General features: G+C 35.1%; 1 protein-coding gene across 2 annotated transcripts in view; it reads right to left on the bottom strand.

The window, feature by feature from the left end:
- EMB3006 (embryo defective 3006) overlaps nucleotides 1-26,252 on the bottom strand; it is an 82,300-nt gene that overhangs the window by 42,145 nt on the left and 13,903 nt on the right. For both annotated transcript variants that reach the window (XM_089983315.1, XM_089983316.1), the window contains exon 4: nucleotides 20,918-20,986. In XM_089983315.1, the coding sequence (XP_089839441.1) occupies nucleotides 20,918-20,986 (69 nt within the window). The remainder of the gene's footprint in view (nucleotides 1-20,917; nucleotides 20,987-26,252) is intronic.

The raw sequence follows: 26,252 nt of genomic DNA, 5'->3' as shown, positions 1-26,252 counted from the left end.
TCAAGAAGAAACTCGACTTGGCTTGAGCATTAGGAATGATGAGGTTTTGGCCGTTAATAAGCCCGGATCAAATGTTAAAGCATATAGACCTCCCCACTTTAACAAAAATATCAATGGGCCTAGAAAGGGAATCATATGCCACTATTGTAATGAATCGGGGCACATTAGACCGGTTTGTCCAAAGCTTAAAGGAAGGTTGTCGCGGTTGGAGAAAATTCTCCAAAGAAGGAAGAAAGTACCAAAGAAGGAGAGATCAAAGAAACTCTTAATCATATCTCCGAAGTTCTTCAACACCTTCTCAAGTCTTCTCCTTCAACATCCGGAGCCGCCATCGCCTACTCTTCATCACCTCCAGGTATGTGGATACTAGACTCTGGTGCTTCTTTTCATATGACATCTCATAAAAACTCTCTTTCAAATGTTTTTTCCGAACCCATGTCCTCCTATGTTTCAACGGCCGATGAAACGTCATTAAAAATTGAAAGTATTGGAACACTTGACTTCAAAAATTCTCAAAAATTTTTTGTTCCTAAAGTAAGAGTTGTTCCAAAAATTAATTTAAATATCTTTTCTGTTTCCCAAATCACCGACCATGGATGCCAAGTCTCTTTCTCACCTAAAGATTGCATCGTGCAGGATCTCCAGTCAGGGAAGTTGATTGGGCAAGGCCATAGAAGGGGTGATCTCTATTTTATGGACTTTTTGACGCTTCCATCTAAGTCATCTTGCAATCTTGTTAAAGACAAAAGTATTGGAATTTGGCATGAGAGACTTGGTCATCTAAATTTTGTAAAAATGTCTCTCTTCCCTTTTTAAAACAATACTTGTAAAGACAATCACATGACTTGTAAAGATTGCATTTTTGGGAAATCTAAAGCTACTCTGTTTCCTCAAAGAAGTTATTTTACCACTCGGCCATTTGAACTTGTTCATTCCAATGTGTGGGGACCTTCCCCAATTTTATCTAAAGGAGGTTTTTCGTATTATGTGGTCTTTATTGATGACTTCACTAGATTTACGTGGATATACTTCCTAAGTCGCAAGTCTGAAGTCTTCTCTTTCTTTAAAGAATTTCATGCAATGGTTAAAAATCAATTTTTGGGAAATCTATCTATTCTTAGATCCGATTCGGAAGGTGAATATATGTCTAATGATTTTCAAAATTACTTAAAAGAAAATGGAATTTGTCATCAACGTTCTTGTCCCAACACTCCGCAACAAAATGGTCTTGCGGAAAGAAAGCATAGGCACATAATAGAAACTACAAGAACATTATTAATTTCAAAAAATATCCCAAAATCCTTTTGGGCCGAAGCGGTTCTAACTTCAACATATCTCATCAATAGAATCCCTTCATCCTCTTTGAAAAATCTTTCTCCATTTGAAAAACTTTACAATATGTCTCCCGATTATAAAAGATTAAGAATTTTTGGATGTAAATGTTTTGTTTTAACTCGCAAAAATGATAAACTTTCTTCTAGGGCTATTGAATGTATTTTTTTGGGATATGGCGAAAAACAAAAAGGATATCGATGTTTTGACATAATTAAGAATAAACTTTATATCTCAAAAGATGTCACATTCCTCGAAGAAGAAAATGGTTTTTCGCATCAACCAAATGAAAATATTGACTATTCCTTTTTATTTGACTTGTTACCTCAAGAAAACATCATAGATGATCATATTGATCTTAATGAACCTCTTAATGAAGATCTTGTTGAACATCCAAATAATGATCAAAACTTAGAAGAAAATGCTTCAAGACAAATACAAGTCTATTCTAGAAGGAATGAAAGAAATCCTCCTTGTGCCCTTGAAAGATTTTCTCAAAGTGAGTCGATAGAAGAAACCTCTCAAAGAAGATCAAATCGCATTCCTAAGATTCCAAATAGATTTGTTTCTTATGACTCTTTTTCCCCTAATTATCGAGCATGTCTTCTTGCTCTTCACTCCTTTCATGAACCATCTCATTACAATGATGCTAAACAATATGCTCATTGGAATGAAGCTATGGAGCTTGAACTTAATGCCCTTAAAAAGGCGCAAACTTGGGAAATCATTGATACTCTCAATGGCAAGAAACCCATTGGATCTAGATGGGTGTTTAAAGTAAAAACCAAGAGTGATGGTTCATTAGAAAGATATAAGGCTAGGTTGGTAGCCAAAGGTTATGCCCAAGAGTATGGGGTAGACTATAATGAAACTTTTGCCCAGTTGCTCGAATGACTAGTGTTCGAGCCCTTATTGCTATAGCTTCTGTTAAAAAATAGCCCATCTTTCAACTTGATGTTAAAAATGCCTTCTTGAATGGTAATTTAAATGAAGAAGTTTATATGGAACCACCTCCCGGTATGAATTTAAATGGAAAAGTTTTAAAATTAAAAAAGGCTTTATATGGACTTAAGCAAGCTCCTAAAGCTTGGTATGACAGGTTTAGTAATGTATTAATCAATTTAGGTTTTTCTTCTTGTTATACTGACACTGCTCTTTTTGTCAAAAGGACAGGTGACTCCATTATTATGCTTCTGTTGTATGTTGATGATATGATCATCACTGGGAATGACAAAAAGGGAGTAAATGATGTTAAGTCTATGTTAAAAGATACTTTTGATATGTCTGACCTTGGTTATTTGAGATATTTTTTAGGAATTGAAGTGGCTTATTCAGCGCGTGGGTACATCTTATCTCAAATGAAGTTAGCTGCAGAAATTTGTACCAAATCAGGAATATCTGATGAAAAGAAAGTGGAGACTACTGAAGTTATCAATGCGAAACTAAGACTTGAAGATGGTGTTCTTCTTGAAGATCCAACCCCCTACCGTCAATTAATTGGATCCCTCACCTATCTATCCATCACACGTCCTGACATAGCTCATGCGGTTCATGCAGTGAGCCAATTTCAGCACGCTCCTACTACGGTTCATATGGCGGCCGTAATGAGAATTGTGCAATATATCAAAAATACCATCTCCAAGGGACTCTTCTTATCCTCTTCCTCATCTCTTGAATTAACTGCTTTTACTGATGCTAACTGGAGAGGAAATCCCAATGATCGGATCTCAATTACGGGTCTTTGCATTTTTTTAGGTGAATCTCTCATCTCGTGGAGATGCAAGAAGCAACAGAAGGTCTCCTTATCATCTACTGAAGCTGAATATCGGGCTATGGCGATGACAACTATGGAGATTGTGTGGCTCAGAAGTCTTCTTGGTGACATGGGCGTTCCCATTTCCACTCCCACCAAGCTCTGTTGTGATAACAAGAGTGCGATATACATTGCCAGCAATCACACCTTTCATGAGCGGACCAAGCATATCGAAATGGATTGCTTTATGTTCGAGACGAATATCTCAAAGGGACCATCACATTGCCATATGTCACTTCAGAGTATCAACTAGCTGACTTCTTTACCAAGGCGCTCCCAACTCCACGATTCATGTTTCTTCTTGGCAAACTTTTGGTCTTTTCCCCGTAAAGTTTGAGGGGGCATGTTAAATTATGTATATATAAATATATATATACATATACTTATATATATATATACATTAGTATATATATAAGTATATATACGTATATATGCATATATACATAATTATATAGCTTTTTCCTGTTTTGTATAAACCAAAAACCCGATAGGGGTGTTTTGGTAATTCCATATGTACTTTTTTGTTTTTTACTTTTCTTTCTTTTTTCCCTTTTTCTTTTTCCTTTTTTATTTTCTGTTTTTGCTTTTTAGAACCATAAAGGGGCCCCACCCATCTAGTCGTTGGGGCCCCAACAGTCATATTTATGACCGTTGGGGCTCCCAACGACTAGAAGGGAGCCCCCTTTATGGTCCTTCTAAAGTGCTCTCCTCCTCTATATAAAGAGGAGGTTCCCCCTTGTAATTGTATGGGTTTTTACACCCTTCTCTTTCTTTCTTCAATAAATCCAACTTATGACTTTAAGCCATTTTCTATATTTTTGAGTTTTTGTGTGTGCACATTTGGTGTTTGTGTTCTTGGCTCTTGTAGTCACTCTTAAAGAGTGACTTTTGCCCTATTGGTGCTTCCGCCTCTTTTCATTACAGCAGCGTCCCCGATTTTTTTTTTTGACATAAAATAAAAAATGGCTACAATTATTAATAAAAATCTATTTCATATGGACAAATCGAACTATTTGTTGCAGTCAGGGCTGGGTAGGACTAGGCTGGGCTACAAAAATGGATAAAAATCTATTTCATATGGAATCAGGGCTGGGCTAGCCGGCTAGGACTGGGCTTTAAAAAAAATAACTGTTACGGTAGCCTCCCGAAACAGTTTTTTATTTTTTATTTTTTAAAAGCCCAGTCCTAGCCCAGCACTGATTCCATATGAAATAGATTTTTATCCATTTTTTAGCCCAGCCCAGTACCCAGCGTCGTTTTTTTTTTTGAGATAAAATAAAAATGGCTACAATTATTAATAAAAATCTATTTCATATGGACAAATCAAACTATTTGCTGCAGTCAGGGTTGGGCTACAAAAATGGATAAAAATCTATTTCATATGGAATCGGAGCTGGGCTAGGAATGAGCTTTTAAATTATTTTTTTAACTGGACTGGGAGGCCCATATTTTGCTTTGATGAAGAGTTTTCGAGTGATATAGGGCTGGTGTCTGACTTATGTGGTGTGAGGTTCAGCTCGTGAGTAGAGGTTTGATTCCTTCATTCTCTCTAGAAAGTACATTTAGGGAACAGGGGATTGTTAGAGACTATTTGTTTCATTTTCCCGTTGCAATAACATGATGGTCTTTTTCTTTTGTGTTATCAATATGATGATCATTTATATTCTTATTTGAGTCCCATGAATGAACAGTATATTGGTTGAGAAACATTTCACATTTTGTGATTTAACTGAGTTTATTTGGCCGTCTTTTTTAGAAATAAGGGTTAATGCAGTATTTTTTTATCATTCTTGTAGGTTTTAACTTTTAAGTCATTTTGACGATTGCTTGAATCCTGATTCCTGATCAGATTGACTGGATCACTTTTATTATTCTTTTACTGTTGGATATATATGGATTATTGATTTATTGTTTTCAATTTCAAAGTCAATGAAAAACATGTTCTGCCTCCACAAGTTGTCTTATGGTTTCATTATGGTGTTTGATCTTGCAGACTTCTAGAATCTATTCTCTCCTTGATCTCTTGAAGTGATTTTGCTTTATGTGAATTCTGAACTTACATGTTGATCAAGTGAACCAAGCATGATAAAAGAAACAAAACAAAAGAGATACTTATAAGTATCCTATAATATATAAAAAATATATTATAGGAAAATTCTTGAATTCATATTATAAAAACATATTATACAAAATGTATACCAAGCATGATTGAGCTTATCATCCCTATTAAGTATGAATTCTTTGATATACCGAGCGTGGGCACGCCCAGGCTCTGCTCATTTACTCTATCAGAAGAGTGGGGCAACTAGTATGTTGCAGCTAGTTGTTTAAAATTTTAAATAAATATCATTATTGCTAGTAACAGTCGGCCAATATGAATTTTGTTTTTCTTCGTTGTTATGTTATCTTATTTTGGCATTTTTTCATAAATGCAAACTTTTGAAAGAACTTTTTTTTTAAAAAAATTTGTTTGCTTTATCATAGTATATTATAGAATCATAGATCATTCACCTCCTTAAATGATGTTTATTTATTTGTTTTAGTAATTGGTAAATTATGAGTAATGATTTGTGTTCTTCACTCTCCATCATTTACTGTTAATAATAGCTTTTATAAAGTGTTTTAGGATGATTCTTATACTTTTATGATGCAGATATATTTGCATGTTCTTTGCTTCATTAATGACCATCTGAAGCTATGATCACGATAATTCTGATGACGATGACGATTCTTTGTACAATTTGGAGCATGAATCATCTACTGGTGTTGGGAAGGGCAAGAAGAGGTCTTTTGTTTGTCCATATCAGTTTGAGGACAGAAACGAAAATTGTTTTGATAAGGAAGATGAAGAAGAATATGACTTGGATGACTACTATTCTGAAGATGACCAAGATGATGAACCACCTAGCATGCATAAAACAACAGTGCTCTGGCACCATGTATTGAAACAAAAGAAGAGTGGGCAAGGAAAGCAAGGTGGAACCCAAGTTTTTATGTGCAGGCACTGCAAAAATATTTATCATGGGTCATATACTCGAGTTTTTGCACATCTCATGGGATCTCATGTAAAAACCGTAAGTTTTGCCATTTATTTGTTTTGTCTGGAACCATGCAATTTGGACCTAAGATCCATATTTCGGATCTCGGACCCATAAATGGGTATTTATGCATAGCTAATTGCGTTATACAAAAAAAAATATTAACATTAGTAAAAAAACGAGAAATATATATATATATAAAGCGAACTCGAGGATCCACAGTTGGATCCATTTGGATCCAACTTGCGGATCCATTTTTTATGGGAAACAAGCGTGGACCCAACTCGGGGTCGGTTACCGGGTCCCGGGTTCGGACCCGAGTCGCCCCTGTGTAACGAGTAAAAAAAAAGGGGGGCAACCCGATAAGGGTTGCCCGATATTGCTGGAAAAGGGAAAGTAAGAAGGGGGAGGGTTAGGCTGCTGAGAGAAAACCCTAACCCCTATCGTGTGAGGGGAAAAGGGGGGAAAGGTGGGCGGCAGCCTCCGGCGAAAGGGGAACGATCTCCGCCAAATTCGGAGGGCTTCCTCCTTTAAAATGGCAGGTTGGTATCCCCTTCCCCTTCCTCTCTCTGTTTTACCCCAAATCTCTCTCTCTCTCTCTCTCTCTCGTTTTCGTGCATGTTGCCGGAGCCCCATCGTCGGCAACTTCCCAACAGCGGCAGGCATACGCACCACCCTTGTCAAGCGGCAGTCCTTCCTCCTCGTTGTTTCCCTTCAACCGGAGTTCGACAGTGGGGGTGGGTTCGACCTCAGCCTATCTCTCTCTCGTAAAAATTGTCTCCGATCACCAGGATTTGCGAAACGAGGTACGGGTACCTCTTTTTTATTCTAATGGGGCATCGGTGGAGATTGGATCTCCATGCAACACTCGATGGAATCTCATGGAGAACAGTGGACCCACGGTTTCCACTGTTACTCACTTACACCTTATGTGTTCTTATGGTTTTGAAAAAAAAAAACAGAACTAATAAGCTTTTACCTTCATGATTTGGGCCCAGGCATGCAGTCAGCTGGGCTGTGTACCAGACCCAGCCAACTTGGTCGGCTGGGTGGGTCTGGCTGTGTGCTAGACCCAGTTTTAGCTGGGCCTTTTGTTCGAAATCTTCTCTTTGATACATGTGTTCCCTAAATTTTCAGATTTCATTAACTGGGTGTATTCCTAAGCGTGCAATTAAATTGGTTTTGAATTTCTGGTTAAGGCTATATATATATACCGATGTGGAGTTTTGGGGGGGTTTAATGAAGTTTACATCAGATTTATTATGTTGATATGAATCAGTTATTTGAACTTGAATTGTTAGAATGAATTGAGATGTCTTAGTAACTAAATAATGTGTTGAAATTTTGATTTTTGTTTAGAAACTGTTAAAGCTTAATCAGTTTGGGCATTTAATTAAACCTGAGACTAATAGGGGTTGTGCCTAGTTGTTATCAAAAAAAAAAATGATGTGGTGGTTTCCTGACAGCATACACAGGCCCAAACTGGGCCTGTGGATATGCTGTCAGACCCAGCCGGCAGGGTCGGCTGGGCTAGGTGGCTTTGAAAAAAAAATATATTTTTCTGTATAGGTGGGGGTTTTCCTGACAGCATACACAGGCCCAAACTGGGCCTGTGAATATGCTGTCAGACCCAGCCAACAAGGTCGGCTGGGCTGGGTTTGATCTTTTCATATATATATATATATATATATATATATATATAACCAACAGTTTTTTTTTTGTTACTGTTGGCAGACTGGCACCCAGTCGAGTAGCACTGGCTGCCAGCATGCTGGCAGGGTGCGCCAGGCTCAGCCCCAGTTGGCTGGGAGTTAGGTGAGCCAATGGCAGGGTCGTGGCAGGCCCAGCGGATCAAATCGGCTGGGTACCGACATGCGTGGCAGGTGATGTTTTACAAAAAAAAATTATATATAAGAAAAGCACATGGCTCCCCGTTCGTGGTATGCTTCCGGACAGCATACACAGTCCCTGTTATGGGCCTGTGTAAATACTGTCAGACCCAGCCGACAGGGTCGACTGGGTTGGGCTGTTAAAAAGAAAAAAAAAATTAGGGGGAATTTTTATTTCTATGTTCAATCCCCTTATTTATTTTGATAAACCCAGTGACAGCATACCCGCCCTTGTATTATTCCAATTACAAAATTTTCTCATGTTGGAAATCGTATCATGTTAGAAACCTAATGTTGTTAGTTTATGAAAGCAGGGCCTGGTTGTGTGATTAATAAAGTTTGGAATTTTAATTTCTTGAAGCATGATAAATTTTGAGAATGAGTTATGTACCTGAAATTTTGATTTTCATATATGCTAGGAGTTGAAGTGGTTTATATGTCTGTTGGAACATGCTTACACATTATTCCATGATAAGGGTTGTTTTGAGTGCTTACACATTGATGGAATTGACGTGTGTTGTTGCATATACATAAATACATGAATGCTATTTTGTTCATCTCAATACGATTCATGGTTAGAAGCATATGTGGCAATGATTGCATAAAGATGCATGCATGCGCATACCATGCATATGCACAGGAAAAGGGGTATAACGTGGGCAGTTCAATTTGCATATGGGAATGTCATATTTCATGTTCATTGTCAATGGATTAAATTGGTACATATATGACTGTACTTTGGAGGCATGTTGATACCACTGCATACATTACATATGGTTATGATTCTTGCATTAGTGCTTCGGTGATCAAAATGAATCATCGAGGGTTTGGTAAGCCCGAGCTGTGGAATTGTTTTCCCTTACTCATTTCAATGCATCGCAAAAATCATGTTTTATTAATATTTCAGTTTTATTGCATTGTTCTATATGTTTCCACAGGCCGGAGTCCTGTGATGGCTCTCGCGAGATAGATGCGAGCTTTTATCTTTCTTTTTGCATATGATGTTGCAAAACTTAAGGAATTAATTTTTAATAAAAAATAATAATAAAGCACAGTGTAATATACCTTCTGGGATCACCCATCTGGAGAATGGGGATCTTAGAAATCCGGTCTTGGGCAGACTGTGAGGATACAAAACTCCGTGTGCTTAATTTGGCCCCCTGAACCCGATATTGAGGTTCCTTCTTCTGACCACGGTTTTAGGGAGAGTCCGCCACTTTACCTGGGGATGGTGTGTTTTGACACAGCTTTTGTTTTTTGTACCAAGGAAGTGGCACTTGTGGGCGTGGGGTGTCCCTTGTGTCCCCGACATTAGATGTGGAGGTCTAATGTTCCGAAGGTGATTCGGTCGAGGGCTAAGTTGAGACCCAGTAATAAAATACAATTGTGTGCTAAGCTACCCTGGGAATCTAACTTGACCTCGGGGTTTGTACCTGTTTGGTGTATCCGCGGGCAACGGTAATTAAAAAGAGAAACTTAAAGTTGTATGCATTTAATAGGGCATACATAAAGAAACAAAAGACTTAAATGAAAGATAATAAGATGATTCATGATTTCACAAAAGTCATGCATTTTCCTTCTATGCATTAGATCATGTATACTTTAATGGTTCCTTTAATCAATACATGATGGTAAGTGTTGAATGTTTATTTCTTGTTGCATGCTGAAGTTTTATTACATGCTACTGCTTTACTATCTTTGCATGCTTAGCAATTATGATTGTTGCATGAATAAATTCACCAAATGTTATAAATTGTCTGGCATGTATTTCCCTCGATTGTTGCATGATATATTATCTTACCCCTTTATCTCACTTGTTTCATTAAGAAGTAGCTGTGCTCAGGATTTCGATTCTGACACCCTACTTCATTGGTTTTTCACAGGAATAGGTGATCAGTGAAGTCGACGGTTACTGTGAGGGCGCGGGAGTCACAATGAGTTTTGACAATTTCCTTTGTGAACAAAGTGGCTCTTTATTTTGGTTCTTCAGTCTAGTGTTCTTGTCACCTACTTATTTTTATCAGTGGTTACGTTACTTTTTGTTGAGTAAAACACTGTTTTTTATATTAGTTCTTAACTCATGAATAAAGGTATTGGTTAGTTTTATGGATGTTAATTGCAAGTTCTTTTGTGGTTTATGGCTATCCAGTTGAAATTGGAACTGTGAGGACCCCGGGTCTTTGGGAAGTTTTCCGCACTGTTTTAAAAAAAAATCCGCATTTTCAAAGGGGATGAGTTGGGGTCGTTACATCTCCAAAAGAACAAAGTGTTGGGATTGCCCTTTGCCCTGTAGTTGCAAAAAATGCAGAATTGGCAAAAAAAATTAAGAGGCAAGTTCGTCGAGTGGAGGTTTCATCAAGTGCATTTGAGTTGAGGAGATCAAGAATTGATACTCCGAAGAAGCCTATTAGTATGACTACATCATCTAGTGGAAGCCGAAAAACAGTTGATATTCGTGATACCTTTAAAAAGGTAGAAAGAGATGATGTAGTTCACAAAATTATCAGATTTTTGTGTGCAAATGGCATACCTTTCAATGTGCTTCGATCACCATATTGGGAAGAGATGATATCTGCAGTTAGTAAAGTGCTCGGATATAAACCCCCATCATATGAAAAAGCGCGAACAACGTTGTTTGACAGTGAGAAAGAGTGTGTTCACAGGGAGTTAAATGAATTTCAAGAAAAGTTTGAGGAGTTTGGAGTTTCCATTGTCTCAGACGGTTGGACAAATATCAAGAACAAACACTTGATAAATATACTTGCCTCAAACTGTTTTGGCTCGATGTTCTTATATGCAAGCGATTTCTCTAATGTGCAACAGTCAGCTGCAAACATTGCCAAGTTTTTGAAGACGGGATTTAAACTTGTGGGGCCTTCTAATGTAGTGCAAGTGATTACAGACAATACAGCAAATTGCAAGTTAGCAGGTGAAGAATTAAAACAAACGTACAAGTATATTTTTTTGTCACCTTGTGTTGTGCACACACTTAATTTGATCTTCAAGGATTTGGCACATGAGTTTCATTGGTTGGGAGAAACATATTTGCAGAGTAAAGAAATTGTGAAGTATATCACAAATCATTCAAAAGCACTAGCAATCTTTAGAAGCAATGAAAAATTAGAATTAATAAAGATTGCAAAAACAAGGTTTGCTTCACATTATACTACTTTGAAACGCTTGCTTGATGTGAGGGAGAGCTTAAGGCTCACAGTAATTTAAAATAGATGGAGCGATTGGAAGCAATCATACACGGATGAAATTATGAAAAAAAAGGTTGTTACAACAGAAACAACTGTTCTTGATGAAGAATATTGGGATTCTGTACGTTTAGCATTATTGATTACAAAATCCATCTATAAGATGATTAAATGTTGTGATCAGAAAGGCCCTATAATTGGTGAAGTGTATGAAGGCATGGACAACATGTTGGGAGAAATCAAAGACAATCTAAAAGGACAACCAGATTTATATGAAAAGATTCATAAGATTGTCTCAAATAGATGGGATAGAATGAATGTGCCTCTCCATAGTCTAGCCCACATGCTTACTCCAAAATATTACGAGTCGGAGTATCTCAAAATCCCAGCAGCAGGAGGGTTCAAACGAGTTTCTCCTGGTAAAAATTTAATTTTATCTATTTAATAAAGTTTAAAGTTAAATGATTTAATTATTTTATTATGTCATTTGCATTTTCTTGTTATAGTTACTAAACATTTTTTTTGCAGAAAAAGATAATGATATCTTAGATGGTGCAATGCTCGCGCTTGAAGTCATATCTTATGGAAATGAAGAGTTATCTACACTTTATAGGTCACAACTTATGGCTTTTGCATCAAGAAGTGGAAGATTTAGCCGAAATGCAGCACGAATAGATGCATTGAATCCTACAATGTCAATGCTTAATTGGTGGCGTTTTTATGGTGATGATATACCGAAGTTGAGAGCATTAGCCATTAAGGTTTTATCTCAACCTATTAGCACATCTTCTGCAGAAAGAGTGTGAAGCACCTATAGTTACATTCACAATGTTAAAAGAAATAGGTTCAATGAAGATCGTACTGATACCTTAGTGTATATTCATTCCAATCTTCGATTGATTGACAGGTATAATTAAACTGTGTTGTACTTTTGTTTTGGTATTTTTTTCTCTTTTTTTATCATTGATTGTTTATTAGCATTCATATTTTATATTCTTGTTATAAAAAGTGCAACAATCGCTATAAAGAAGGGCCTAGTCGAAAATGGGATATCAATCCAGAACTTTCTATTGTAGAAGAAAATACGTTGAGATTAGAGGATATGCGATGGAGAGATTTGGATGATAGTGCACAACAATCAAGCACTATTTCCAAATCCAAACATAAAGATGCACAACCAAGAGCTCCATTACCTCCAATAATTATACGTACAAATGAAGTTGAAGAGGATATAAATCAATCCATCAGAGCTAGTAGAACTGCAGATATACAAGAGCGACCATCAGTTCCTCACGGTCGGATTGATCGTTTCTTTAGCCGGAGACCTAGGCAAGGTATGTTGATATTGTATTTTTTATATTTTAAATTATGGTTTTTGAACATTTTAATTTTTTAACGTATTCATTATAGGAAATGAAGGAAGGAGTAAAAGACATGGTCGTGGAGGACAAGAAGCACGTGATGATGCAGAAAGTTCGCGATCTATTGCTGACTTGAAGGGGAAGAGAAAGATGACAGATTAATGAACTCTTGAATTATTATTTTTTTTTATGATGTAGTTGGAGTACTCCAACTTAAAAACTTTTATATACAACAAGAATGTGAATTATGATCTTCTTTTGATGTATAATTTTTTAAATTTTTGACAGTTGCAATATGATGCATTTGTTAGATAATTACAACTTATATTATTTATTGTCTATATACATGTTTTATTTTGTCAATGATGACATAAATCTTAGTTTTTGATAAAATAAAAATATATAATTACATTTTCGCTTCCCTTTCGATTCTTATTCGCTTCCCTTTCGCTTCTCACTCGAATCCTATGTCGCTTCCTTCTTCGCTTCTTAGGTCACTTCCGGTTCGCTCCCTAGGTCGCTTCCGAGACGCTTCCTGGCTCGCTCCTAAGTCGTCCCGCGCTTCCCGCTTCCTAAAATTTTAGAAGTGCCTCGCTTCCCGCTTCCGCTTCCCGTATCGCTTCCCGCTCCCGCTTCCTCGACTGGCAACTTTGGGTCAAACGATGATTGTTAAAAATGAAAATATATAACATGTATAGTAACTAGGTCTTTTTATTTTTAGCTTTTTTAGTTTGTTTGGTTTATATTGAACTAGTCAATACAAAGAGAGTCGTTGGACTCCCAACGGCCCAACAACTCTCTATATGCCCCTTTTTTTTTGTATAAATATGGGGGATTGCCCCCACTCAATGTATGATTCTAGTGTCGATTACAATCAATAAACTTATTATTTTTCTCTTATTCTTAAACCCATTTAGTGGGTATTTGTGTGTGAACCCTTTTGTGGTTCTTTTGAGTGTTCATTTCGGTATTTTTAGTGGGACTCTTGGAGTGTCCATTGTTGGTGATTTAGTGAACATCTTTGAAGGAGCTCGTATTCTTACATAGTATTAGAGTGTGGTGATCAAGCTAAAATTGTGCTTGGAACATTGGGAAGCATGCCACTCCAAATTTGAAAGTGTTGGAGCTCTCTTATATTTTATATTCGAAGTGTTCATGATTGGTAGCATTTGCGTGGTGGTAAAATGCTCGTGACTTTCACCGATATTCTTATTATTTTCTCTTCTTTTTCTCAATTCTTCTCTTCTTTTTCAACCTTGTAAAAATGGATGACAATGATAATGTCACCATAAAACCCATTAAGTTCAACGACTCAAACTATGTAAAATGGGCTTTAATTATAAAGCATCTTATATGAGGAAAAGAGTTGTGAGGATTAGTTGATGGGACCGATCCGGAACCTAAACTAATCCTTACCAAAGTAGAATGTGAGAAAGAGGTACCTCTTATGAAGGTTGAGAAAAAAAAAGGCGATAACCACTTATGAGAAAAGTTGGAAGGAATGAAGAATGGGACATGCCAAGATTATGTCTTGGCTCATTAATAGCGTCGACATGAAGAAGTATTCAAGTCTTACTAAATTTGAACATGCAAATAATGCATGGGATTATCTTAAGAGAATGTACTCTCTTAAAGATTTTGCACATGTGTGCAACTTACAAGATAAGGTACGGAATATGGTGCAAGGGGACAAAAGCATTAGAGAATATAATAATAGTTTGTTTGAATCATGGGAAGAGTTGGCTCTTCTTGAACCAAAGTGGCATTGCCTAGAAGATGACTTGGTGCTAGCCGTATCTAGACCAGAAAACTATATTCTTACCTAGAAACCCCCACACTATGGAAGGCCAAATGATGAGAAGCAAGGCAATGAGTATGAAAGAAATAAAGTTATTTGTTACTATTATCGTGAACCGGGACATGTAAAAATATTGTTCTAAATTGAAGAAACCCTATGAGAAGAAGGTTGTCTTTGTTGGACCTCCACAGGAGTCAAGTGAACCATTCATTAGAAACATGTCCTTAACACAATTAATGGAGGCACTTCAACCTCTACTCAAATGAGCATCTTCATCCACTGGAGCGGCGGTCTCTTCCTTCGGCATCTCTGATCCCAGTAAATCTCTTTAGCTTCTTGACTTAGGTGCTTATTTTCATATGATACCTAATAGTGATATGTTATCCGAATGTCATAATTCAAGTGGGTCAAATGTTTTCACCGCCGATGGAACATCTCTTGAGATAAAAGGAATAGAAAATTTTGAAAATATCTCTCAAAACTCAAAAAGATTTTGTATTCCACAAATTAGATATATTCTTAAACTTAACTTAAATCTTTTAACAGTTTCTCAATTATCTGACCATGGATGTAATGATTTTTTTTCCGCTCGTGGTTATCGAGTGCAGGATCGCCAGTTAGAGAAGTTGATTGGGAAAGTCCATAGAGAAAGAGGCTTATAATACATGGATTTTTTGAAAATACTCAAGAATACATTTTGTTGTAATGTTCAGAAAGTGGATTTAGATCTATGGCATAAAAGACTTGGTCATCCTAGTATATACAAGATCCAATTTTTTCCAAAGATGAAAAGTTTTTGTAATTTTGAAAATTTTACATGTGAAAATTGTATTCTTGGTAAAATAAAGAGATTAGCTTTTCTAGAAAGAACCTTTGTTTCTTCTCGACCACTTGAGTTAATCATTCGGATGTGTGGGGACTTGCACCTATTATATTATATCAAAGGGTGGTTTTATATATTATATAATTTTTATGGATGATTTTACGAGACACACTTGCTTTTATTTTTTTAAACATAAGTCTGAAGTTTTCTCACACTTTCAGATATTTCATAATCTAGTCAAAAATCAATTTAAGAATGATATTTTCATCTTTCGCATTGATTCAGGGGGAGAGTTTTTATCAAAAGAATTTAAAGAGTACATAAACTTATACGGTATCACACATCAAAAATCATGTCCTTATACTCAACAAAATGGTTTAGCTAAAACGAAGCATGGGCATATTATAGAAACTACAAGGACTTTACTTATTACAAATCAAGTATCTTAAGTTTTTTTGGCTGAAGCCACTCTAACTGCAGTTAGATTATTAACATAATGACATCCTCTTCCTTAAAAAATGCATCTCCTAGTGAAAAACTTTTCAAACTAATCCCAAATTATTCTAGGTTAAGGGTTTTTAGATGGAAGTGTTTTATTTTTACTGACAAAAATAACAAACTCTCTCCTTGTGTTTTTCTAGGATATGCGAATAATAGGTTACAAATGTTTTGACTTTAAAACTAAAAGGTTATATATGTCAAGAAATATAACTTTTTTCGAAAATGAAAGTTTTTGTGAAACTGAGAAAACTAAGGAAATAAATGAGTTCTTTGTTGTTGGACTTAATTTCAAAGATTGGTTAGTGTGATATTGATGAAGATCAAGAAGCTAAAAATGATGTGATAAGTGAAGAATCATCTCATAAAGATCAAGATTGTATTCAATATTCTAGGTGTGGTAATTTAGAACATCCATGTGCTCTCGAAAAATATACCAGTAATGAAAAACAGGAATAGATACAAACAAGGTCTTCTAGAGTGTCAAAAATCCCTAAAAAAATTGTGTCCTATGAGTCTTTTAACCTAAGTATCAAGCCTACATTGCATTAATGCATTCCTATATAGAACCTTCCAACTATCCTTAAGCAAAAGAACATCCTGAGTAGGTAGAAGCTATGAATGTGGAATTGAATGCCTTAGAAAAGGCGAATACTTTGATTATTCAAGACATTCCACCAAGAAAGAAGCTTATAAGTTGTTGATGGGTGTATAAAGTTAAAAGCAAGAGTGACAGAACTCTTGAAAGGTATAAAGTCAAATTAGTTACCAAGGGATATTCCAAAGAGTATGGAATAGACTACAAGGAAACCTTTGCTCCAGTTGCTAAATGATCACAGTTAGGACCTTAGTAGCTCTTGCATCTATAAAGAAATGGCTTATATATCAAATGAATGTTAAAAATGTGTTTCTCAATAAAAGCTTGGCATAAGAAGTTTATATAGAATTGCCACCTGGCATAGTTATTCCTAAAGGAAATGCTCTTCGTTTAGATAAGGCCTTGTATGGTCTTAAACAAGCACCAAAGGCTTGGTATGACAAGTTTAGTCAAGTTATGCTAGAATTTGGTATTCAAGGAGAGAGTTTTTGTCAAAGGAATTTAAAGACTAACTAGATTTAAATGGTATTACACATCAAAAATCTTGTTCTTACACTTCATAACAAAATGGTTTAGTTGAAAGAAAGCATAGGCATGTTATAGAAACAACAAAAACTTTTTTATTACAAACCAAGTACCTAAGAATTTTGGGTTGAAGCCACATTAACATAATGTGATCCTTTTCTTTGAAAAATGTGTCACCTATTGAAAAACTTTTCAAACTAATCCAAGATTACTCTAGATTGAGAGTCTTTGAGTGTAAATGTTTTGTTCTTACCGATAAAAATGATAAACTATCTACTCGTGCTATTCCTTGTATTTTTTTAGAGTATGCAAATAATCAGAAAGGCTATAGATGTTTTGATTTTAAAAATAAAAAACTATATGCCTTAAGGAATGTGTCTTTCTTAGAAAAAGAAAGTTTTTTTGAAAATGAAGTCTAAAAAAATAACTGAGTATTCTTTTTTGTTGGCTCTAATTCCAAAGTATAATGAATGTAATGATGATCTTGATCAAGAACCTAAAGATGATACAGTAAGTGAAGAACAATCTAGCGATAATGAGATTAGTGATCCTAAACCCCTATGTGCACTAAAAAGATATACTGATAACGAAAATCAAATAGAAACACAAATTAGAAAATCATCTAGTGTATCAAAACCTCATGAGAAATTTGTGTTTTATGATTCATTTTCACCCAAGTACCAAGACTATATTGCATTAATAGATTCATATGTAAAACCCTCGACCTATACTCAAGCAAAAAAAAACACTTTGAATGGATAGAAGTCATGAGGGTAGAGCTAGATGCTTTAGAGAAAGCAAATACTTGGACTATTTAAGACATAACCTAAGAAAGAAACATATAGGTTGAAGATGGGTGTATAAGGTAAAAACTAAGAGTGATGGGACTCTTGAAGGATACAAACCTAAGAGTATGGAATCGATTATAAAGAAACTTTTTCCTCAGTTGCAAGGAAGACCATTAGTAGCCCTGGCTTCTATGAGGAGGTGGCCAAATATATCAGATAGATGTTAAGAATGCATTTCTTAATGAGAATTTGGTTGAACAAATTTATAAAGAAGCACCACCTAGGATAAATGTTCCTAAAGAAAAGGTTTTTTGTTTAGACAAAGCTTTGTATGGTCCGAAACAAGCACCAAAGGCTTAGTATGACCGATTTAGTCAAGTTATACTTGATGTTGGATTTTACTCTTGCCTAACTGACACAACTTTGTTTGTTAAGATTTCTGATGCAGGTATTATTATTTTTCTCCTTTACGTGGCTGACATGATTATCACCAAAGAGAACAAACAAGGAGTTGAACACATTAAGAAACTTCTCAAAGCATATTTTGAAATGATTGATTTGGGTTTTTTAAAATATTTTCTTGGTATTGAAGTTGCTTATTCTTCTAGAGGTTATTTGTTAACTCAATCTAAATTTGCTCTGGATATTGTTGTTAAATCTGGAATCTCAGATGAAAAAAAGGTTCATACTCCTGAAGTTGTCAATACCAAAATGAGAATTGATGATGGACAACCACTTGAAAATCCAACACTCTACAGACAACTTATCGAAGCATTGTCTCATCTCTCAATTACAAGACCAGATATAGCGCGCATGCAATTCACACAAACAACTTATCGTGAGTGTTAAAAATGTATATATATACAGTGTATATACTGTGTACATACATATGTGTATATATATATATATATATGTATATATACATACATATATATATATATGTAACTAGGATTAGTAACTAGGTTAGTTAGTTTTTTAATTTTTAGTTTAAAGTAAACTAGTCAACAAAGGTTGACTAATCAACTCAAAGGGACGTACAACCTCCTTGTTTGTGTATATAAGAGGTGAAACTCCCCTCTCAAATGTATGCTGCTTGCATGGTTTAACTTTAACAAAATATTATTTTTATTCTTGTGTTGGCCACCTCTGGTGGATTTTGTGTGTCGGCCCATTTGTGGCTTTTGTGTGTTCATTTTTGTATTTTGGTGGAACTCTTTTGAGTGTCCACTTTAATGATTTAGTGAACATCATAGGAGGAACTCACTTCCTGACAGTGACCACCAAATTCGATCATAGGGCCAGGATGAGTTGTACCTAAGGATACTTTTTCTTCCCCTTCTTTGGATTCATGAGAACCTTTGACACGATAATGAAAGAAGATAATGAACCGAGAGGTATGCCAAAGTCAAGTCATAAGTTCTTTCATCTTTTTACTGTACCATGATCTTTCTTATTCCTTTACTTTATGGTTAATTTCTTTCCATCTTTGTTCTTGTTTTTTTAATTCGCTTCTCATTGTGCCTCTTTGAACTTTTCTAAAGTTAGCAATATATGTGTGGTATACCATGTGTTCAATTCAAAGATACTGTATGGAGCCTGGTGATGAAATATAATTATATCAAATAGAGGTGCCTTCAGCGAGTCATATAATTATATCAAATAGAGGTGCCTTCAACGAGTCAAAAAAATAATGTAACATGTACAGCCTAATGAAGTGACCACCACTCAATTTAATCATAGGGTCGGGATGATTTGTGCCTTGGAATATTTTTCTTCTCCTTTGGTTTCACATGAACCTTTGACTGATGTCACGTGCACACTTCACTTGGCATGTGTATCCTGCACCGACATGACACGGTGCTCGGACACTTCACGGACACGTATTGACACTTCATTGACATGGACAAATCAGTTTCACACAGTCAACATTCTGTCATTAACTTTATCTATTTTCTTTTATGATCGTATTTACTTATTTCATATTCACTTGTTATTTTTCTGTTAAAATTTGCCAACAATTACATTACATTTCAATTTCAACTTAGTTTCATTTTTTATGTTCCTAAATGTAGTGATTCAAGTGTTTTTTTATACACACATACACATCTACATATGTGTACGACTGTGCCCTCATGTCCTAGTTTTTGAACATTTTCGTATTGTACTAAGCGTATCTGCATTGTGTTCCGCTCCCTCATCCATATCCATGTGGCATAGCCTCTGACATGATAATCTAGAGGTAAGCTACAATTAAATTGTATCACAATCTTTTCCTTTACTCTTTATCAATTTTTTTTCCACTTCCTTCTTGATTATCTAGCTCACGACTCATTTTGCCTATTTTTACCTTTTCTAAGGTTGGCAAAGTTTAATCCAAGCAGTCTGGTTTCTTTTCTATTAGTTATGCATACCGAGGGCTGATATCAACTATTCCCATACTGGATTTCATCTCTTAAATATACATTGCAAATCCCTCTTTGTACTATTCTACATAATTTAAAAACATGTCGGGTCAACCCAGTGACTCGGTTGACTCGGCCCGGATCACCCAGTCATTGGGTCAAAAAAGAGTACAAATTCATTTTGTACAAACCTCCGAGTCACCGAGTTGACCCAGCCGAGTCATGGACGAGTCAGCCGAGTCATGCATATATATACATGTATAATATATTTTATATATAATTACATATATTATATGAAATATAATACAAATATTATGTATAGTATATATATATATATAAATATGGTTATACATATATTAATAAATTTATACATCAAATATATTATAAAAAATATCATATAATGCATATTATATATAATATATTGATAAATTACTATAAAATATACATAGTATATACATATATTTATATATTTTATATAAAATATAAAGTTAACATGACCCGGCCGAGTCACCGAGTTGACCCGAAGAGTCACGAGTCACACAAGGACGAGCCGACTGACAAGTCAACGAGTTTTAAAACCATGCTTTTCTATAGATTCTCTTCATATTTCATCGTTTCTGTTCCCATCTTAACATAATTTTCACTCAAATGTCCTAAGGATAAGATAGTTAAAGGTGCTGAGTTTATCCATTAAAAATCAGTCCAAGCTACAAAGCAATATGACACAATCATAGAGCAAACATTCTATTTCAATAACAAGGTTTAGTAATATTTTGCTCCCCAAAGGGTCATAGGTTTTATAATCCACAGAATCAACTGAATCAGAATGATAACTCATTCAAAAAACCCCACCTGCATTAATAGCTTGTGCAATGCTTGACGCTCGCCATGATCAAGAATTGAAAATGCATTGTCAAAATCCTACAAAATTGGGTAAAATGTTGAGTTTGTTTTGTTATCTTTGTGATGTAAGAAACTGAAAATAAGAAATGACTGAAATCCATGTGCAATTAAACTGAAAATGTGAAATAAATGCATACCCTGTACTAAATGCTACAAAACTTAAGTCAATGATATTATGGGAAATAACTTTGAATACATTTTCAAATCAATTGATTAGTGACTACATAAATTTTTTATCAATTTCCTAAGTTGCAGTTATTTCTTGTAAGCTTCTAATCTATGTCACGAATATCACTGTCATTTAGAATTTTTTCATGATTTGATCATGAGATTCATGAAATAGAATTTCTGAATAAAATTTTGATAAATCCAAATTACTGGTTTTTCAATGTGTGTGTGTGTGTGCAAAACACGGCACATGCACACACACCCCAAGGCTTTACTGATATTTTCCCATAAACATTAGTCCTTGTCAAGGAAAACTCAAGAATGAGATTTGTAACACTGCTTCCAATCAAACACTCATGTACACCTACTAACTTAACCACCAATAGTCCAATACAATTCAGCCCAAATGTACCAGTTCCTTAACAACTGACTTAATTTGATGATCACTTTGTGTTGCAAGAAAAAAACTTGAATTAGTATCTCATCTTGTTAATTATCAATTGTTCAGCTATCTGCATATCCAGTTCTGACTTGTCAAGCAATAACAGAAACCAGTCCGCAAAACAGATTGGGCAAGGCCATAGAAGAGATCTTTACTATAGAGATTTTTTGTCTATTCCTTTTAAGTTATTTTGTAATTATCTCAAAGAAAAAGATATTGAAATATGGCATAAGAGACTTGGACATCCTAGTTTTTCCAAGATGTATATTTTCCCATTTGCAGAGATTTGTTGGAATGAAAAAGATATTATTTGTAAAGATTGTATCTTTGGGAAAATGAAATCTATACATTTTCCTTTTAGAACTTTTGTTTTCAAAAGACCATTTAAGTTGGTGAATTCCGATATATGGGGTCCCTCTTCGGTCATATCAAAGAGTGGTTATTCTTATTATGTTGTTTTCATTGATGACTTCACAAGATATGCATGGGTCTACTTCTTTAATTTAAAATTTGATGTTTTTTCTTTCTTTAAAGAATTTCACATGATGGTCAAAAATCAATTTCAAAGTGATATTTTTATTCTTAGATCTGACTCGGTTGGAGAATATATGTCAAATGAATTTCAAAATTATTTGAAGAAAAATGATATTTGTCATCAAAAATCTTGTTATACAACTCCTCAACAAAATGGGTGGGCGGAAAGAAAACATAGATGTATCATGGAAACTGCTAGAACCTTATTTGTAAAAATGTTACTAAGTTTTGGACCGAAGTCGTTTTGACTTCAATATATTTAATAAATAGAATATCTTCTTCTTCTTTGCAAAATATTTCTCCATTTGAAAAATTATTCAAAATGTAACCTGATTTCAAAAGATTAAGTATTTTTTGTTGTAAATGTTTCGTACTTTCTCACAAAAATGATAAACTATCTCCAAAGGCAATTGAGTGTGTCTTTATAGGGTATGGTAAAAAACAAAAAGGTTGTCGTTGTTTTTATTATAAGAAGAGCAAACTTTATGTGCTCAAGGATGTGACTTTCTTGGAAAAAGAATATGATTTTGATAAAGAAAGTAACAAAGAAGAAGTAGACTATGTGTTCCTGTTTGATCTCTTGCCAAAGCAAAAAGTTGATTCTCAGGAATCAAATGATTGTGAATTAAATCATGCTAATGATATATCTTTGGAAAATAATCACGATAGTGATATTTTGGAATTGTTTCATAATAATAATACCAATTTAGTTGAGAACTCCTCTCAAAATATTCAACTTTATACCCAGAGTAATCAAGAAAACCAAACAAGTGCTTATAAAAAAAAAATTTAAATCTCCCATTAGATGAAACACCTAGTCAAGATTTGTCTCTAAAAACACCACTTAGAAAATCGGATAGAGCCTCCATTCCACCAAATAGGTTTGTGTCCTACGAATCTTTCTCACCAAACTATAAAACATGTCTTCTAACCACTCACTTATATCATGAGCCCTCTCATTATAATAAAGCCAAAGATTGTCCCCATTGGATTGCTGCTATGAACATAGAGCTAAAAGCCTTTAGTAAGGCCCATACTTGAGAAAGATAGTGAATTTACCTTTAGAAAAGAAATCTATAGAATGCATATGGGTATTTAAGGTTAAAACTAAAAGTGATGGAACTCTAAAGAGATACAAAACTACGCTAGTTGCCAAAGGTTACATCGAAGAATATGAAATTGATTATAAAGAAACCTTTGCATCTGTAGCTAGAATGACTAGTGTTAAAACCCTAATAGTCATTGCATCCACTCAAAAATGGCCTATTAACCAACTAGATGTGAAAAATATTTTTTTCAATGGTGATATTAGTGAAGAAGTATATGTGGATCCTCGGCCGGGACTTAATATTGAAAAAGGAAAAACTTTAAAATTAAGAAATGCTTTATATGATTTTAAACAAGCCCGTAAAGATTGGTATGACAGATTTAGTGTTATGATAAGTTTGGGCTTTCGATCTTGTTACACTGACATTGCTCTCTTTGTTAAGAATACTAGTATAGATATTGTGATATTGTTGTTGTATGCAGATGATATGATAATTACAGGAAATGATAAAATGGGAATTAGTTATATTTAAAATCGTTTTAAAAGAAAATTTTGATATGTATGATCTCGGTTTCTTGAGATATTTTTTAGGTATTGAGGTATCTTATTCTCCCAGATGATATATTTTATCACATATGAAAGCTAACTGACATTTATGCTAAGTCAGGTATTTCTAATGACAAAAAGACAGAGACTCAGAGGTTGTCAATGCAAAATTAAGACTTGAAGATGGGACACTACTTGAAGATCCTACACCATATAGACAGCTGATAGGATCCCTCACCTACCTACCAGACCCGACATAGCGCATGCAGTTCATGCAGTCATCCATTTCTAGCATGCCCCAACGAGTGTGTACATGAGTGCAGTGTTAAGGATTATTAGATAACGTTAAGAACTCAATAAGCAAAGGGACTTTCTTATCTTCATCATCTTCTTTAGATTTGCTTGCTTATACTGATGTTGATTGGGGAGGAATCCTAATAATAGAATCTCAACTACGGGTTTTTATGTTTTTTTAGAAGATTCTCTAATTTTGTGAAGATGTAAGCAGCAGCAAAAAGTATCGGTGTCATCAACTAAAGCTGAATATCATGCAATGGATACGACAACAATGAAGCTTGTGTAGCGAAGAAGTCTTCTGAGATACATGAGAGTAATCATCTCAAAACCTTCGAAGATGTGTTATGATAATAAGAGTGTAATCAACATTGCGAGCAATCACACCTTCCATTAGCGAACCAAACACGTTCAGATGGATTGTCATTATATACGCGATGAATATCTGATATAAACTATTGAGTTGTCGAATGTTACATTGGAGTATCCGCTTTCAGATTTCTTCACTAAAGCTCTTCCTACACCTCGGTTTATTTTTTTCCGTAACAAACTTTTGGTATTCACTGTAAGTTTGAGGAGGTGTTTATATATATATATATATATATATATATATATATATATATATATATATATATTATTTTTTTTAAATATTTATATATTTACATATATAATGTTATGTTTTGTAATAGGTAATACCCAAAAAGTCCAGCCCAAACTTATTAATGAAAGACGAGGGAAGAGAGAAAGGAGAAAAGGAGAGGAGAATCGGTTGCTTGCAACACTTGCTTGCAACATGCATTTTTCTTTCATGATTCATCTCATGCATAACATCCAAACATGCACATGATCATGTTAATGCAACATCAAAATGACTTCAAAGTTTCGTGTTCATGATATACACATCTATGCCAACATGATATTTATTTGCAAGAGCATACACAACCAATAAACACTTTTGCGAATTCGGGCATACTCGGGATACATAACATAATTACCAAGCCAAAGCTATGTTACCCCCATGCACAGGACAACATCAAAATTTTGCTCATCAAAGACAACATTTCTTGAGATTCTGATGCCTTTGTTGGTGGGATCATAACATCTATATCCTTTGTAGTCATCTGCATATCCCACAAATCTACACTTTTGGGCCTTGTCCTGAAACTTGTTTCTCAGGGACTGATCAATATGCACATAACAAACACATCTGAAGACATGCAGATCATGATAACTAGGGTTAGCTCCAAAAAGACAGTGATGAGGAGACTTATTTTTCAGAACAACCATAGGCAGTCTATTTATCACATGTACAGCAGAATGGAAAGCTTCTGTCCATAAGTTGATGGGAAGGTTACTATCATGAAGGATACTTGTGGCACTTTCAACGATATGCCTATGTTTTCGCTCAGCAATCTCATTTTGTTGAAGGGTGTGTGGACAGAACACCCTTCTTCCTATTCCGTTATTTTGAAGAAAAGAAATAAAATCACGAGATTAAAATTTCCCACCTCCATCACATTGAAAAAATTGAATGGACTCAGAAAATTGATTTTTGACCAAGGAAAGAAAATTTTGAAACAAAGAGAAGACTTTCGACTTATTTTTTATGAAATATATCCAAGTGTATCGGGAATAGTTATCAACAAAGATTAGGTAGTATCTGCTCCCAGATCCAGAGGCAATTGGGGCGGGTCCCCAAATATCAGAACAAATTATCTCAAAAAGTTTTGAAGCTCTCTTATTAATGGAATGAAAAGGCAATACATGACTTTTGCATGAAAGACAACTAGGACACTTCTGACTGCTCTCATCCCCATTGAGACTTTTTTTTGGAATGAGGTTATTAGAGACAAGTTTCTCAATAAAATGACTCTCGCAATGTCCTAATCGAATATGTCATAAGAAAGGCTTTCACATTCAGAAATACTAAAAACATTTGCAGAAGAGAGTGAACACAACTCAAATGAAGACTTCGAATCCTGATGAACAGGGCAGACAGAATGACATGGAGCTTCTTCAAAGACATACATATTGCATCGCCTTTTTCCTTCAGCGAATGTTTCCCTCGTGCGTAGGTCCTTGACCTGCACAGAGAAGGGAGTAAATTCAACTGAAGCACGATTATCATCAATAAGTTTGGAAACGGAGACAATATTTTTCTTGATGTCGGGAGCATAAAGAACATCAGAAAGTTTAAGAGTGGAATGTGACATGGGGATGATAGTTTTTCCAATATGAGAAACAGAATGGTG

Source organism: Nuphar pumila, chromosome 12, assembly GCF_984573655.1.
Source record: "Nuphar pumila chromosome 12, dmNupPumi1.hap1.1, whole genome shotgun sequence".
NCBI lineage: Eukaryota > Viridiplantae > Streptophyta > Magnoliopsida > Nymphaeales > Nymphaeaceae > Nuphar > Nuphar pumila.
The sequence above is the reverse complement of the archived record's forward strand: the minus strand, read 5'-3'. Positions and strand labels throughout refer to the sequence as shown.